Genomic DNA, 16,719 nt, shown 5'->3' with positions numbered 1-16,719 from the left:
CGTAAACTGTAAAGCATGCAGGACTTTTTCACACAGCTGTATATAAACATAACTAATAATCAAATAGTAACCATAATGCCTTTTTTTAAAAAAAACTGTTTTACATTATATAAAATAGATCATTATATGTGCAGCATCTTATGGGCAAACAGAAATTTGTGCTTATTTGTTTGCTGTGCTATGCGTCTCCAATCCAGAGAGATTCTGAATGGCTTCTACTCTATTCTTTCAATAAGATTAAAATAACCACACACACACACACACACACACACACACACACACACACACAATCCACAATCAGATAACTAACAGTAACAAAGAAAATTAGGCAGAAAACTATGGTCTCCAAGGTAACATTCAGACACAACCCAGAACAACCTCAGACCAGATCTCCTCCTGGGGCTTTAAAAAACAGTTTTTCAGCTTTACCAAAAGCCAGTAAATTGGGGATTAATCTGACCTCTGGAAGTACAAATGCTTCAGAGAAGAGGGAGTGTAACTGGGAAAGCTTTTGGCCTGTATAGATTGAATGACCCAAGAAAAGTATACCTCACTTGATCTGCATAGACAGGTAGAATTTGGAGGAGGCAGTTCTGTAGATATTCAACTTGTGAACCAAGAAGTCTTTAAAGATAATATATGACAATTAAAGAATTGCAACTGAACGTAAACTGGCATCCAATTCCGCTCTCAAACTAGAGGTGTTATATGGGAGGAATGTAGCAGAAAACTACTTGTTTTCTGTAAAATAAATTACAATAATCCAGAGTGATTTTAGGATTTTTCAGTTCAGAAATATTCATAATTTCCGCAATGGATATAACTGTACAAAAGTCCTCTTGACCATAGCTGTCATCTTCTCTTTAAACAGGAGCCATGAATCCAAAATAATTCTGAAATTATGAATCATTTCTCCACAATGAAGTATAAACCCATCCAGAAGTAAAGATAACGTCCCTGGAATCAGAAGGTTTTCTGCCCATGATCACTGTTTCATGCTATTAGAATGTTGCAATGGTTTGCTGTTTTATAGGTGTTTTTCAGTCGTGCTTTAATAGGAACATAGTGTTTATCAATTTGATTATACTAACTTTTTTCCTACAGCTTTATTGTATAGGCTATTGTTGGAAAAGTATGAAATTGTGATGATATATATTAAAACCATGGTGCCACTCTAATGCTTCTAATCACAGCCTAAAAGGGAACAATATGAGCCTGCCTGAATTGTTATCTTTTCAGGAGATAAACAAACTGATCAACAAACTGAACAACAAACCCATCATGCAGTCATTTCTGTCTCTGGTTTCATCAGCTCTTACTTGCAGGCATTTATAGTAACAATAGCAATAGCACTTAATATTTATATACTGCTCCATATGCTTTACAACAGGGGTGTCAAACTTAAGGCCCATGGGTCGAATCCAATCCGTAGGGTGCTTAGATCTGGTCCGTGGGGCAGCCTTGGAAACAGCAAAGGACTGGCTCGTGGTGCCTCTGCCAGCGAAAATGGAGCTCGGGATGGCCACGCACGTCCCTCCCAAGCTTCGTTTTCACTGGCAGAGGGTTGCAAGAGGCCGTCCCAGCCAAAAACAGAGCTTATGAGCCTGTTTTCGCTGGTAGAGCACTTGGGCCACCGAGGTGCCCCTGACATGATTGGTGTCAAGCTGGCCATGCCCACCTGCCCCCCCCCCGGGATCAAACACAACCCTGATGCAGCTCTCAATGAAATTGAGTTTGACACCCCTGCTTTACAGCATTCTCTGAGTCATTTACAAAGTCAGCATATTACCCCCAACAATCTGGGTCCTCATTTTACTGACCTCAGAAGGCTGGAAGGCTGAGTCAACTTTCAACCCTGTCAGGATCAAATTCCTGGCTATGGACAGAATTGATCTGCAGTCTAACCAAGTGCACAACAAGCTAACTTAGGAGGATGTTCTTTGAAAAGTAACATAAAAATAAATGTGTTTATAATTTAAAAAAACGTATTTGAAAGCTTGGCTGGAAGGAAGTGCATAATTTTCACTCACTACTCCCATATTATTACTGAAGACATTGCAATACTTTTACTAAGCTATTTCATTTCTAGTTCTCATTATCTGATATCTGCATTAGCTAAAAAAAAGTTCACTCCTTCTACAAGATGCCAGTCAAAAAGCAGAAAAGGAACAAAGTTGAAAATTATTTAAAATAAAATAGAAGGTAAATAGAAGGCTGGTTTGTTTAAGCATGATATAGTGCAGGTTTATTAGCAATTTGTTTTAATAATATATATATATATATATATCAGTGAAAGCAACCAATAAACAAAATAAGAAATAAGATACATACATAATAAAGCAAATATTTCTCTAAAAAAATAAATACACAGGTGAATAGAACACATGGAATATATTTTATTATGTAAGAAAAAAAAGAAAACATACCTGTTTGTCATTGGTCCTATAAAAGGGTTAGTAAGCAATTGGACAGTTGCTTTGGAAGCAAAAAGCAAACCAACTTCTACGTTTTCGTTCACCAACTCTTTGTCTTTCTTTGGACAGTCTGAGGAGGATGGAGTTGTCATAGTCATATTGACCACCATTTGCTCTGTCTGAGCATAATAATCTTCTGGCCTTGTTCTCTCAGAATTATTTCCAGTAACTATAGTTGAATTGTCATAATAAGAAAAGATGCTTTGCAATCTGTTCGAGTTGACAGGAGTCTCTGGTCTAATGGTTTGGACATCCGTTACATTTTGGGGGTGTCTAAGGCTATACAAATAACTTGGTATTATTGGCACTGAAAAAGCAAAGAGAGCAATTGTCACATAATTATGTCACACATTACGACATACACATGTCGTAATAAACACAACAAAAATAAGCACAAGGCTGCACGTTTTCTTTTGTAAAGTGCATGGATGAACAATTAGCTAGTTTTCAGAATTTTTCATGATGGAAAAATTACTGTTTGGATTTATCAAAAATAACTTTATTTCAACAGAAGAGCTCATAAAAGCAGTTTAAGTCTGATCAAATTTTGTACTCTCTGATACATGTGTCCAGACTTTCCATTTTTCTTCATATTTAATCTTACGTGAACTATTTTATCATTTCAACATAATTTAACTTGTAACATCTTTTAATATTTGCATATTACTTGAAAAGTAATATTTGCATATTACTTGAAAAGTAATATTTGCATATTACTTGAAAAGATGTGGAGACTCTAGAAAGAGTGCAGAGAAGAGCAACAAAGATGATTAGGGGACTGGAGACTAAAACATATGAGGAACGGTTGCAGGAACTGGGTATGTTTAGCTTAAGAGAATGAAGGGCTAGGGGAGACATGATAGCAGTCTTCCAATATCTCAGGGGTTGCCACAAAGAAGAGGGAGTCAAACTATTTTCCAAGGCACCTGAGGGTAGAACAAGAAGCAATTGGTGAAAACTAATCAAGGAAAGAAGCAACTTAGAACTGAGGAGAAATTTCTTGACAGTTAGAACAATTAATCAGTGGAACAGCTTGCCTCCAGAAGTTGTGAATGCCCCAACACTGGAAGTCTTTAAGATGTTGGATAGCCATTTGCCTGAAATGGTATAGGGTTTCCTGCCTAGGCAGGGGGTTGGACTAGAAGGCCTCCAAGGTCCCTTCCAACTCTACTATTGTATTGTAAAATGCATTTCCTATTTGTATTTTTAAACAGCATTATTATTAGTTTAATAAAACACAAAAATAGGCTGTATCGTAAACTAGGCTATTTAATTTATAAGATAGTTCTAAAAAAATTGAAAACATAGCTATTCTAAAGTATGTTTCCACTTATACAAGAATCCTGATGAAGACAAACCCATAAGTTCATTCATAAAATGATTGGAATTCAAGCAGTCAGTCATTCTTTTCTACACGGAATGAAAAAAACATGATAAGACTTATTCAGTCTAACATCAAAGAACTGAGGAAAAATATATTCAAGTCTTCCCCAATTTCCTCAGAATTCTGCAAAAGTATTCCCCATATGGTTAAATAGGGAGTGGAATTTAAAAATGCAAAAGCATCTAAAAATTGATATTAAAATTATGTGTAAGATGATTTTTGCGTACCCCAGGCATTAATATAACTATGATCTGAATAAAATACTTCCAATTCTTTAAAAGCTAAAGATTAAAATCCTATGCTTGTTATGCCCTTATTCATTTACAGTATATGTCCTTTACCCACAGCAGTTGTTTGAAGCGCATAGTATAAACATCAAATAAGCATCCTAATTAGAACAAACACAATAAACATCAAAAGGCAACAATGATAAATCAGCCTCTATAAAGTTCATCTGGAAACAAAATACTAGTCATCTAAAAAATAATAACCTGGTATGTAAATGAATGCAATATTGATACCAATTAGTTGTCCAGGAAACACCGCAGAAAAAGGATGAATTCCCCTCTTCATAACGGAGTTCAAGGAACTACTATTGTATCTTTTATATTTTTAGTTATTTCAGTAAACGAAGCTTCTTTTTTTCTTTTTTGTTTGCAAAACTGTTAAATAAAATATAAATAAGGAAATAAATAACAATGATACTTTTAGTCTTGACTTTCTTAACTGGAACACAATGTAATAATTATCTACAACTGGTTGCATTTGATATTTCTTCAAGAATTTTGAAAGTAAAATAATTCTTGTATTCATTCTATAAAATAATGTACTTGATCTCTGAAGAACATGAATCAAGACTACTTATTTAGGGTTGGATTTATACTGTTAATCTTCATTAATCTGAAGAGATTTTAGATTAAGTAGTATTCCACATTAACTTCAGTTAATGTGAACTTCTGGTTTTATAAATAACTCAGTAATTAGCTTCCTATTTTTGTCATGAACATTCAAGATTCCAAGTAGCTCTGGAAAAGATTCAGATCTAATATTCCGAACAGTTGTTGCAATTAACAAAGACAATATTAGGGTAGATAATCTCTCCTTCATATGTTCTTTACAAATGTACGTAACAGGTGTTTTCCAGATAAAACTTTTTGATACAGTTTAATAAATGACACACAGGTTAATGGTCCTGTGTAAATCCTGTTCAATTTCAAGTCAATGTATTTCAGATGATAAAGTAATTATTTTGGGAAATTAAGGAAACAGAAAGAAAATGAGTAAATATGGCAATCTGCATTTGGTTGGAATTCCTTTTTTCCCTTTTTAAAAATAATTTGATTGTGTAAGAACAGGCTTTATTAAAACTGGCAACCACAGGCAACTTCTCCCACACCTACTTAATACTGCTAAATATCATTACAGACTAAAGAACCCTAGAGACAGATATTTTTATACAATACAATATTGACACAAGACAGATTTATAATGGATATCAGATGAATTCACAGCACGGCTGCCCATTGCCAGATGTAACCGAATATGAGGTTTCTACAAAAAGATGCCATATTAAATGGCTATGGAGGCCAGGTTACATTTGTCATGGTACTTTCTGACAGGTTAAGATGCGGGAGCTACCTTTACAGACAAAGTTGATGTGAGCCCTTTATGCTAGTGTGTTTCCAACTTGCTCTATAAAACTGGCCAAGTTGATGCCCCATTCAGATAAGCCAGCACACTTGTGTGTGCTTAAGGTTATGTAAACTTTGTTGTAAACATTAAACCATTCAGGATGATGATCCAATTTTTCTGCTTGTAGAGCTACTCTGGTCATAAATCCAAAGGCCCGATTAAAGTGGGACTCGTTGTAGATAGCATCATCCACCTCATTCCATACTACTGCTCTGAGATTTGACAGGAGATGTTCTCTCTCTCTTTGCTGCTCAGTCGGTGAGCTTTTGCTGCCTGCCAAATTAATTAATCTCCTCAACTGCGATTTGATAGGATGCCTCCCAGCACGTTTTCCACACTTGCTAATCCACCCTCCCGTCCAGGTACAGAAATTTGATACAGTTTAATAAATTACAGGTTGATGGTCCTGTGGAAATCCTGTTCAATTTCAAGTCAACGTATTTCAGATGATATAGTAATTATTTTAGGAAATTAAGGAAACAGAAAGAAAATGAGTAAATATGGCATCTGTATATGGTTGAAATTCCTAGTAACAGCATCCCAAGTATATAAATGTGTGAGAAAGAAAATGAGGACTTTTAAAATAAGGAGGTAGGAAAAACTACTTGGCAGGGGATATTAATGACAAAATTATCAATCATTTAGATGAATCTTGTTTTGCAAATGTCTGAATCTAATTACTGTGTAAACAATCCTATTTATTCAGGAAACCTTTCAGTTGAGATAAGTGAATGGCCTTCAGCAAGTACGTAACTGAAAAACTAGTGATATGGAAATAATTTACAAAGCTATATTTCCATACTTTAAAACTAAAAGATAATTTTGACATGAATGTAACATGAAACAGATAAAAATGTTAATATGTCAGAGCATAACCAATTTTCTCAGGATATTATTGTTGTTACAGGAAGCCTAGTGGATAGGAGAGCCATAAATGGCTATTATTTATAAAGCTGTTCAAATAACCAGGCTTTTTTTGGGGAGGGGGGACTATGCAGAAAAGGGCATATTCCACCAGGAAGAGCAAGTGAAAATGGAATAGATAGGAACGCTTGATAAGAAAAATAGGGAAAGAGTGAGGATGCTAAGTTGCAAAACTTAAAATCATTTGGAAAATCTCTTGTCAAAGCTAGTTCTAAAGCATGACAAAGGAAAATTGAAATTTACTTCTGCACAAGTGCAGTAGATACAGGAGCAGGAAGATTACTTATTCCAATTTATGGATCTCAAATTTAATTTTACAAACTACACTGCAAAAACAACATCTAGTGAAGATTTACTTACTTGATATCAGAGCAAATTTAAATTGCTATAATTAAGTCCCATTTCAACCAGTGGTTTAAAATATAATATGAAAATATTTTTTTTATATTTCCTGTATAAACACATATACAATTTGACAGCTACAAAAAAATTCATATGTAAATAGCTTTTCCCCACATGTCTCCTCAGAGTCAGCTTCATTTAGATCAATCGACATATTTCCTGGTACATTAGTACAGGATTGCTAAATTAAACCATGTTACTTTATATTGAACCAAACAATAACAACGCTGAAATAGCCATTTTTTTATGGGAATGGAGTTGGACGGGGCATAAAACAAGAATTGTTCATGCGTATGTATAATTCAACAGACGTCAGAGATAATTGACAATCTACATTTAGGATATTAGTCAACCTGAAGAGTCTGTTGAATTGGGGGATATTAAAATCTGAAAAGCCCCTGATGAATAACATTTGTTATTATTTTGGAGTCTGTAGTTGGAATTCTATGTTGTTTTCAATTTTGTCTTGATAATTGCATAGAAAGTCTAGTAAAGAAATAGAAATAAAATACTGAAATTTGTGGGGGGGGGGAAACCCCAAGTACAGAATTCTAAATGATGGTTGGTTGTTTTAAACCTGGAAATTCAAACTAGTTAGGGTAAACATAATTATACGCTATGAATCTACCCAATTCATTTCACAGGGTTATTATAAGAAATAACATATAAAAGTTTAAAAAGATGGTTTCATTTTAATGTAAGATGCATTTTCATGGAAAAATTAATATTACAATATATACAAAATCATGATTTACATTATAGAAACGCTTAAGTATTAACACAACTTAACATGTATTTAAATTTCTATATACAAAACAGATTTCAAAATTATTCAATTGTACTCATTCTGATTTAAATACATATTCGAATTATCAAATCTGGGGCATCAAATGAAGTACATTCCTGTGATGAAGGTTTTTGCTGTTTGTTTGATAATTCTGTGAATGCTTTTTCATCTTCATGATTCTTTTATTGAAGAAATTCCCCCTGTGCAATGATACGTGAGAATGACTTTGGGACTCAGGGCAAAGAAATGCTCTTCTGAGAATGTTCCCAACGTGATTTTCTTCAAGGGGCAACTGGACTTTCTGGTTTTTCTTTGTAGACGTTTCGCTTCGCTTAGAACTGAAGAAGTTTCTTGGATGAGAAGTGAAACGTCATCAAAGAAAAACCAGAAAGTCCAGTTGCCTCTTGAAAAAAGCACCTTTGGGAGTACTGTGACCTGGATGACTGAGAATCTCCATAGATATTCCCAGAGAATAGCCAGATAACAAAAGGCATACTCTACAGCTGCATAATGAGAGGAGAAAGAGGCTCAAGAGGGATCCTCCCTTGTTTCTCAGACTGAAAAGGAGATGGTGGGAGATTTGTACTTTCAGACCCGCAAGAATTTGTTTATGTAACCTTGCAGTAAAGTAGAATTAGCTCCTCTGGTTGTGTTTCCTATCTAGTTTACCTGAAAAGTCTGGTATTTGTTTTATAAGAGTTACTGTCTTGCCAATTGCTATATGAGCAATAAACAATAACAGTTCATTACCACTGAATAAAAACAGAAGTTTTGTGTTACCTGAAAACAAATCTTGCTTCAAACTTTTTTTAATTGCTTATAGCAATAAAAGAAGATAACAAATTTAAGATTTGCCTACAGTAGATGAGAAGCCAGTCCTTTACAGTAGTCCTTTTAGAATAAAATATCTCTTCCTTTGATAAGAACGCAATGTTTAATTATCTGATCAATGTTCATACATTCAAGCCATCATGCAAGCTAATTCAATTTCTTGCTGTTTCCATAATGGCTAATTGTTGTGACACTGAAAACCTAAACCATAATAAAATGTAAGAATGAAAGAGCCAAAGTCTCTTTCATCAGACATGACATGCCAACTTTTTATCTTTCCTGCCATTTTGTTTTACAAAAGCCACAAAGGAAGGAAATGAATGTAGCAAACCCACATGTACAGACATACAAACTTCATGCAGGAGTTTAAGGCTACCCACAAGCAAAGCGGTTACAATATTTATAATATCAGGAACTTTTTACATACCAACTACAGTCAGCAGCATGTTGTCCAAGAGCAGAGCAATGAAGACAATCAACAAGATTAATTTCCGGGACTGCCGACTCTCTCGAAGCCAATTCAGCACACCGAATTCATGCCAAGCCATGATTTTAGTTCTCTCAAATTATGGCTTATAAAATAAACATAAAAAACAATATTTCAATACAATCTAGAATTTGAAAGCTTTTTTTTTTTTTTTGCTTTCCTGGCACTCTTTTTAAAGAAGAACATGATTTCATAATCTGCCACCACTAAGGCTACCTATGTCTCTTTCTCTTCGTTTTCGTGACTGTCATTGCTGCTTCTGCTTGACTCTTTTCTTATGTTATCTAGCTAAGCAAGGATTTTTCTCTTATCAAGAATAAAGCTATAAATGATGGCTAACACTGCTGTCAATATTTCAACACCAACTTATTATACAGAAGTTATTTGCCTTTTGTTAGAGCTGGGTACCCACATGTAAAAATAGCCTGTGCAAAATCTAATTAACAGTGGTTTATAGAAATAAAAATAATCTAAAAATAAAGATAGACTAGCCTAGTAACATATAAAAAGATATTGTTCATTGAACCAACAGAAATACTTGATATCTTAAACTGGCTTCATTTACTGCCCATATTTTTATTAATTAATCTGCCTGGCTTCGCTCTAGACAAAGAGCATCAGGCACTTATACCTTTATTTAAAATAATCTCCTTAAAAAAATAGTTGACATGAAATAAATATGTTTATTTTCCACAATCTCAAACTGACTTTTGAAGACTGAATTACATTTTAGACAAAATTATTCAGAACACCAGTGCAATATAGACATATATCCAGAAAATTCTTCTTGATTATAGTTTGTTTCCACCCAATATACCCATTTCCAAAAATCTCTAGTTTTAATTTCTAATTGTTTAACATAATGTGGCAATTTTGCCTAAATAACAAAGATTGACAATAAATGTAAAAAAAAAAAGGGGGATTACTAATATTTGAGATCTCAGAACCTCAGTTGTTTTGATACTCCAGATGCATGCATCCACCATGGATCCAAACTCAAATTCTACAACTTGGGTTTCATTTCAAGAAAGAGTAAATGGGAAGCTGACTCAAATATTCTTTTTTATATAGAGAGGTCCCAGGAAGACACAAACCTAATGGATTCCTACAAACCCCCACACAGAAATAAACCCTAAAACAAATTCACCCCAACCAATATTTATATTCTTCACTAATTGACATACCGCATCATCAGAACGATTTCCCCCCAATATACCTCCAAAGATTCATGTTTATTATAAGAGGTGGTACCGGTAACATTGCATGAATTTTTATCATTATCCAAAATCACAATATAATGTAAAACTACAAGTACACAAATTAAATTTCATACATACTGTTTCATCCTATATTTTAAAGACTTCACTATATTTGCATTCCTACTTTTTCACGACCAGTATTAATCATTTGTTAAAGCTGATATATCAAGAATCAGATGAGAAAAATGTCTCTTCCAGGTCTGTATTTCAATACTGAAAATAGGTGCCAAGGATGAACCCCAATATACATCTCTACATTGTTTCTGCCATTACTTCCCAACTATGTCCAAAAACACATACATCCACAGTGTTCTGGCTCCAGATTATTCCCTTGTTCCTGGATTGACAGATGTCATTAATTCCCAAATTCAGGTAATGTTAAATACAGAGGAGGGAGAGAGAAGGGGAGTGGGGGAGGGAGAGAGAAAGAGAGCAAGATTGTAAAAGTGCCTATCTTTATGGCATCAGCCTTGATGGAGTATTGTCCCCTTTATGAGATGCACTGGATGAGACAGGAATGCCATCCCTGGGTACTTCCCCAGGTATTTCTCTACGCAGGTGATGAAATCTTGTCCACAAAAATTAATCCACTAGTGTGTAAAGTGCCATTAAGAAAGTTTGGGGGAGAGGGGAGAATCGAAGGATACCAACCAAAGTGACTGGGATGCGCGGGGACTTCGGTACTTTTTTTTTAATGCTTCGCCCGGCTCCAAAATCCATCTTTGTACCGGTCTCTCCCGCCATTCCCTCCCATCCCCACTCCTCCAGGGTCCTCCAGCATCGCTCCTCGCCTCATTTCCATCAGTCCCCCCCCCCAAATCCATCCACCCTCCCGCACTTTTGCCACCGCTTCTCTCCCCGCCCCGGCCGCTCTTTTGACCCAGCGCCTCTCCTGCTCTCGCTCCAGAAGCGCCGCCAGGTTTCCTTCACTCACCCCACAGTCTCAGATTCCCGCGTCCCTCGCCCGCTCTTTCCCTTTGCCGCGCGCAAAAACCTCCACGCGCCTTTCCCAGACGACCAGGCTCCCCAGACGCAGCCCTGAGCTTCGCCTCGCTCGCTGCCGGAGCGCCAACGCCGCGCTAAAGAGCCCCGGTACCTCACAGAAGCTCCGCTTACCAAGCTCCTCCTTGACGTCACGCCAGATCCTTATCTCTCTCCTCACGACTCCCTCCGATGCTGCTGGCTGATGGACGGCAGCCCAGCAACCAAGGCGTTGCCTGGTCCCGTCCCCTCACCCCCACCCCACCCCACCCTCCCCCAAAAGAAATTATAGGTAGCGCTCCCTGCTTGGGGGCATCTTGCTTCCTCCCCCTCCCACCCCGCTCTTTCTTCTCTCAGTCTCAAAAGTAAGCAAGTCTCTCACGCCTGGAAGAAGGAAAGAAGAAGTTGCCCTTGTGGAAAACCGCTGCAGAGCCTGAGGCACTTTTTGCAAGCGTCTGGCTTAGAAGCCCGAGAAGAAATAACCGTGGCTGGCGGGGCAGATGGCCTCTCCGCCACGCTCCTCGGGCAGCTGCTGCGCGAGCGGTAAATACGAGGAAGACAGTGTGCCCAGAGCTCATTGAAGCCAGCTGGCTTTACTGGCGTCTCCATCTTCGGACGCAGCGCACAGGAGGCTGATCTGCATTGCCTAATGTTAAAAGCACTGAAATGTACTTGAATAAAAAGCACTGCTTGCCTTTAGGGCTTTTTCCTCACTTGCGCTTTCCATCAGCAGCAGATTGCCCTAGCAATGTTCGAGATTGCTCCCTTCGGCCACAGGCGCAGGCCTTGCCTTTTTCCTGGCAGAGAATTTAATTAGTTTATACCTTTCCCCTTGAACTCCAGGGTAGTGGACACAATATCCTTTTAAAGAAAAACAGGTCCTGCTACAGGAAGGAGAGGTGTTACAAAGTGCAACCAGAAGTGGGTCTTGACTGAACAAGAAAGTGTGCCCAAGTCACCTTACCTTAGGCTACTAGTCAGCAAGCTCTACCATCCATGGGATTGACCAGAAATTGACCCATTATTGGTCTGAAAGTGCTGGTAGACAACTTATGAGAAGGCATCTGATTAACAAGGCAGTCTGAGGTTTGGACAATTCTGGACAGAGCTCTGATGTCCTTTTTGGGATTTATGTGAGCTACTCTCTTAGATTAGATGTCACAGTCTCCTGCCATTTTCATATGTTGTCTAGTAGTTCCTCATTCAGGTCCTGAAACTTCTCTAGCTTCTCATACGGCTTCTTTGTGATGTTGCTGTCACCGGGCACTGCTACATATATCACGATTGCTGTCTTGTGTGCTGGATCTGTTACCATGATGTCTGGCTGAATTTCTAGTACCTATCAGTATGTCTGGTTCTGGAAGTCCCGCCATATCTTAGTCCTCTTCTTCTGCATGACCTTTTGTGGAATCTTCCATCTGGCCAATATATTGTATCGATGTTCTTGTAAACAGCTATTTGATTCAGTCATTCAATGTAGGGTGTTCCTACCCGCATCCTCATCCTGCTACTATGTGTTGAACTGTCTCTGAGGTCTCTATGTAGCCTGCACCTGGGTCCTGTCTAATGATCAAAATCATAAATCACAAGTTCATTTTTTTCTGTGGTACTCAGTCTGTAAGTGGCTTCCACATAGCAATAATCATAGATATTGTCTTTTCTCATAATAAATTAAATCAGTATAGCCATCTTAGTTTAATCATCTTCATCAACCACTCCTCCACTGTGGATAATGCCAGTCTTTCCATTTTTATGGATACAATCATCTTGCTGCAGTTATCATATACAAAAACAAAGTTTCATGACAGCTTTGCAATTGTTTGTCCATCAATCCCCCCTCTGAACCCTTTTGGTTTAAACTGTATATTAATCTTTAAAATCTTTTAAGTCAGTATGTGTAGTTGAATCTAAAGTTTTCCCGGTTTTTACATACTAAACATAATTAAATGTCTTTTCTTGTTCATATTTCCAAAATAAATTTGAAGTGCCTTTATGCAATACTTTCTAGTCAATTTCTCCTCTGTAAAATGCTTCTTGTCGTGAGAGATTTGCATTAGAGAATGTTCATAAGGGAAATCTATTAGGGTCTCTGTAAGTGTTTTATAGAATAATGCTTTATCCTCATTTGGGGCATACATTTCCAACATCAAAGTCTTAGATCCATGCAGATTAATTTCCACTCCCCGCTTATCAGTCAATACAAATTTTGGTTTTGGTTGGGGTTTTATATATAAAACATTTCTATTTCTTTTTTTAGTGAAATAAATTCCATACCCTAAATTTTATAAAATCGATTTTTGTCCTGTTTCCTAATAGATGCTAGACATATATCACTCTGTTGCATTTTTTAAACACCCAGCTTTGAAAATGAAGTTGTGAGAATTCAGTGACTACACGCTAGTATTGTCTGTAAACAATCTACATCAACATCTATTTCTCCAATTTTTTAAAAAAAGTTCTTCCAATCAGTTCTGAGAACTACAGTAGTTGTTTCTAGAATTATCATAGCAAAAGGAACAGTCTTGACATATTGCTCCACTATCTATCTCCATACATTTCTCTATTATCAACTTATAGCATCTTCATAACATCATCCAGATATCTCTGAATCTTTCCCTCATAAAGGCTGTTTTCACACATTGGGTAGATGGCTCTGGGACAACGTTTCTCTCTTTTTTTAAAAAAAAAATTTTTTAATTAAATGTTTTGATCTTTAAAAACAATAGGGAAGACACAGCAAAGAAAAAGAAACACAATAAGACAAAACAAAACACAGAACATGAATAACAATATACAATAATTTTACAGCTTTCTCTATCGGCTTTCCTTTTTAGCTTTTATAATTCTCCCTTCTGCATTGCCTTCCTCTCACTATAACCTGGGACAACGTTTCTCAACCTCAGCCATTATAAGGTGCATGGCCTTCAATTCCCCAAATACTCAAGCCAGTGCATGCTGATTAGGAAATTCTGGGAGTTGAAATCTACACATTTTAAAGTTACTGAGGTTAAGAAACTTTCTGTACAAGGTATTATAAATTCTACTTGGTTCTGATTTGTTTTCATAATGAGTGCCAGAACTTTTGGCAATAAAATAGGAGGCTGTTTCACCCATGCAACGTTCACAGTTGTTTAGTGAACCATAACGCATGGACTCCTCTGTTGCTGTTCACCCCTTTCTTAAATAATTATCTCTGCTATCTCCAAATACAGATTTGCCAACCACATCATGACAAATCCTCTCCTCCATCTATGTTTTGCTTAGCCTTTTTAACCATGCAGAACAACTGAAAGCTTGCTTGCTATTTTACAACATTTGGATTGGTCCTAATAAAACTATTTTTTGAGTTTTATGAAGAAATAAAAAATATATTGTAAATCAATATATAATCTCTTTCTCTCCCTTTCTGCCACCCTCTTTATACACACATCTTTCAATTTTCCAATAGAAAGCCGAAGACCTATGTGCTGTAATTGTAAACAGATAATTACTGAAATTTGAATTGGAACCCACTGCAACTAGGAGAAAGCAGCCTTATTTAGTCAAAGCTACATTAATGTCCTTTTACGAAACATCAATAGCAATATTGCATTATGGTGAAAAGGAATAATTTACACATTAACAATACTTCAAAGAGAAAAATAAATAAATCTTTAGCTGTAATGCAGTCAGATTTTCAAAGAGAATCCCACATATGTTGTGCATTAGGAGAGAAGAAAGAGATTTCCTTATGACAAGATATATTGTAAACATCTTGCCATAAAAGATTTCCTCTCTAGCCTGTAACTGTTTATTCTGTTCCTTGCATTGCCTTTCCCCAGCTCAGTGCATGGTGATGATGGCTACTTAATACTGCTCGAGTTTGAATCATTGGTTTTCCTAGTCTCTCAAGGTCTTTCTGCCTCCAAGGAGCTGACATTCTCACTGCCAGATACAAAAGCTGATATATATTAAAAGGGATCTTGCCAGCACCTTTAGAACAAGTGGCTGAAATTGTTTCTGAGAGTACTTATTTGTGCACAGATATATTATTAATACTTACATGGTGGTAGCATCTAAAAGGTCATTGTGCTGGATTTTCACTGCACATTCAATGGAAACTCAGTTATATTTAGTCAGTTTATTTTTCCCTGGGTGTGATTGAAAAATTGATGCCTTTGTTAATTTGATTATTGTATGGTTTGGATCATGTTGACAAGTTCACTCAATGAATGAAAACTGGTTTGAATCAGTACGTCTCCTGTGCATAGCTACATTTTCCCCTCAAGAATTTGCAAAGCAGTTAGCAGATTTCTGGTAATTTAGACATAAGTGAATATTTTTAAATATGTAAGTCACTATTGGCTTGCAATGACTTAGCGTGTTTCAAACCAGGATGGATCGATGACATCAGCAAGTATTATGGGCCCAGCTGGCAAAGGAAAGCTCAGGAACCGTATTGGATGGAAACACGCAGAAGAGACCTTTATCCTGCAGTGAATAGACAATGGCTAGAATGGAAGTGCAGGCAATCAAATGGCATTCCTGTGGAAACAACGGAATGTTATTGTGATTTTTTAAAGTTTTTAGTAATTGATTAAGATCCATCTTGTAGCTAACATTGTTACAATAAATAATATCGTTGTGATCAAAGTTCAAACACATGTTAATTGAAAACACACACTAAGTCATTAACACTATTTTGCATAGTCATTCCAGTGTACAAAAGCACTCCTGGTTCCCAGTTGATCATTCCTTAGTCACCTCTTGAGTGGACTACTGCAATGCACTCTACATGGGGCTGTCCCTGAAAATCCTCCAGAAAGTACAGCTGGTAAAGAATCCAATAATGATGGAAGTTATGAATGCATCTCAGTATCCACTGGTTACATTGTGAGTCACATTGGTGTCTAGTGTACTTCTAGATGCAATTCAAGATACAGGTATCATCTCTAAAGCCTTTCATGTTCTAGGGCCAAGTAATTTTCAGGACCAACTCTTCCCTGATGTTTCTTAACATCCTATTAGGTCTAGCAGGAGAGACATGCAAGGAATTCTGTTGCCAGGGTAGAAATACAGGTAACATATACAAATACGGTGATCTAAAATTTAAAAAATCAAAATCAAAATTTCACAGCATGGCATAGAACACTCTTTAACAGGAGCAGACATCTCCTATTCCAGGTTATCATACTCAGATATCTATCCAGAATATTATAAGTGAGTTCTTCAATAACAGGTGAATTTGCACAATCTCCTATATGAGAACCAATCTGGTCTAGTGGTTAAGGCACCAAGCTAAAAGGCGGGAATGGGAATTAAATCTGCTTTAACCATGAAAGCCAGATCAGTCTTTCTCCCTCAACACAAACCCAACCCATTTCACAGGATTGTTGTTATAAGGAAAATAAGAAAAGGAAGCTGTATTGGATACATTCCTCACCTTGAGTTATTTGTAAAAACAATAAACGTGGGGTACAAATAAATCAATATCATTTGTTATATATATAATCATCACA

General features: G+C 36.7%; 1 protein-coding gene across 1 annotated transcript in view; it reads right to left on the bottom strand.

The window, feature by feature from the left end:
- The window catches only part of SLC18A2 (solute carrier family 18 member A2), a 50,789-nt gene extending 39,502 nt beyond the window's left edge, over window positions 1-11,287 (bottom strand). The window contains exons 1-3 of the mRNA XM_081954378.1: window positions 11,175-11,287; window positions 8,922-9,066; window positions 2,427-2,781 (exon numbers count right to left, since the gene is read on the bottom strand). Of these exons, the coding sequence (XP_081810504.1) occupies window positions 2,427-2,781; window positions 8,922-9,042 (476 nt within the window). The 5' untranslated portion in view covers window positions 9,043-9,066; window positions 11,175-11,287. The remainder of the gene's footprint in view (window positions 1-2,426; window positions 2,782-8,921; window positions 9,067-11,174) is intronic.
- Window positions 11,288-16,719: the final 5,432 nt, after the last annotated feature.

This window comes from Natrix helvetica, assembly GCF_964273705.1.
Source record: "Natrix helvetica genome assembly, chromosome: 5".
Classification (NCBI taxonomy): Eukaryota; Metazoa; Chordata; class Lepidosauria; order Squamata; family Natricidae; genus Natrix; species Natrix helvetica.
This window is presented reverse-complemented; position numbering and strand designations above follow the sequence as displayed.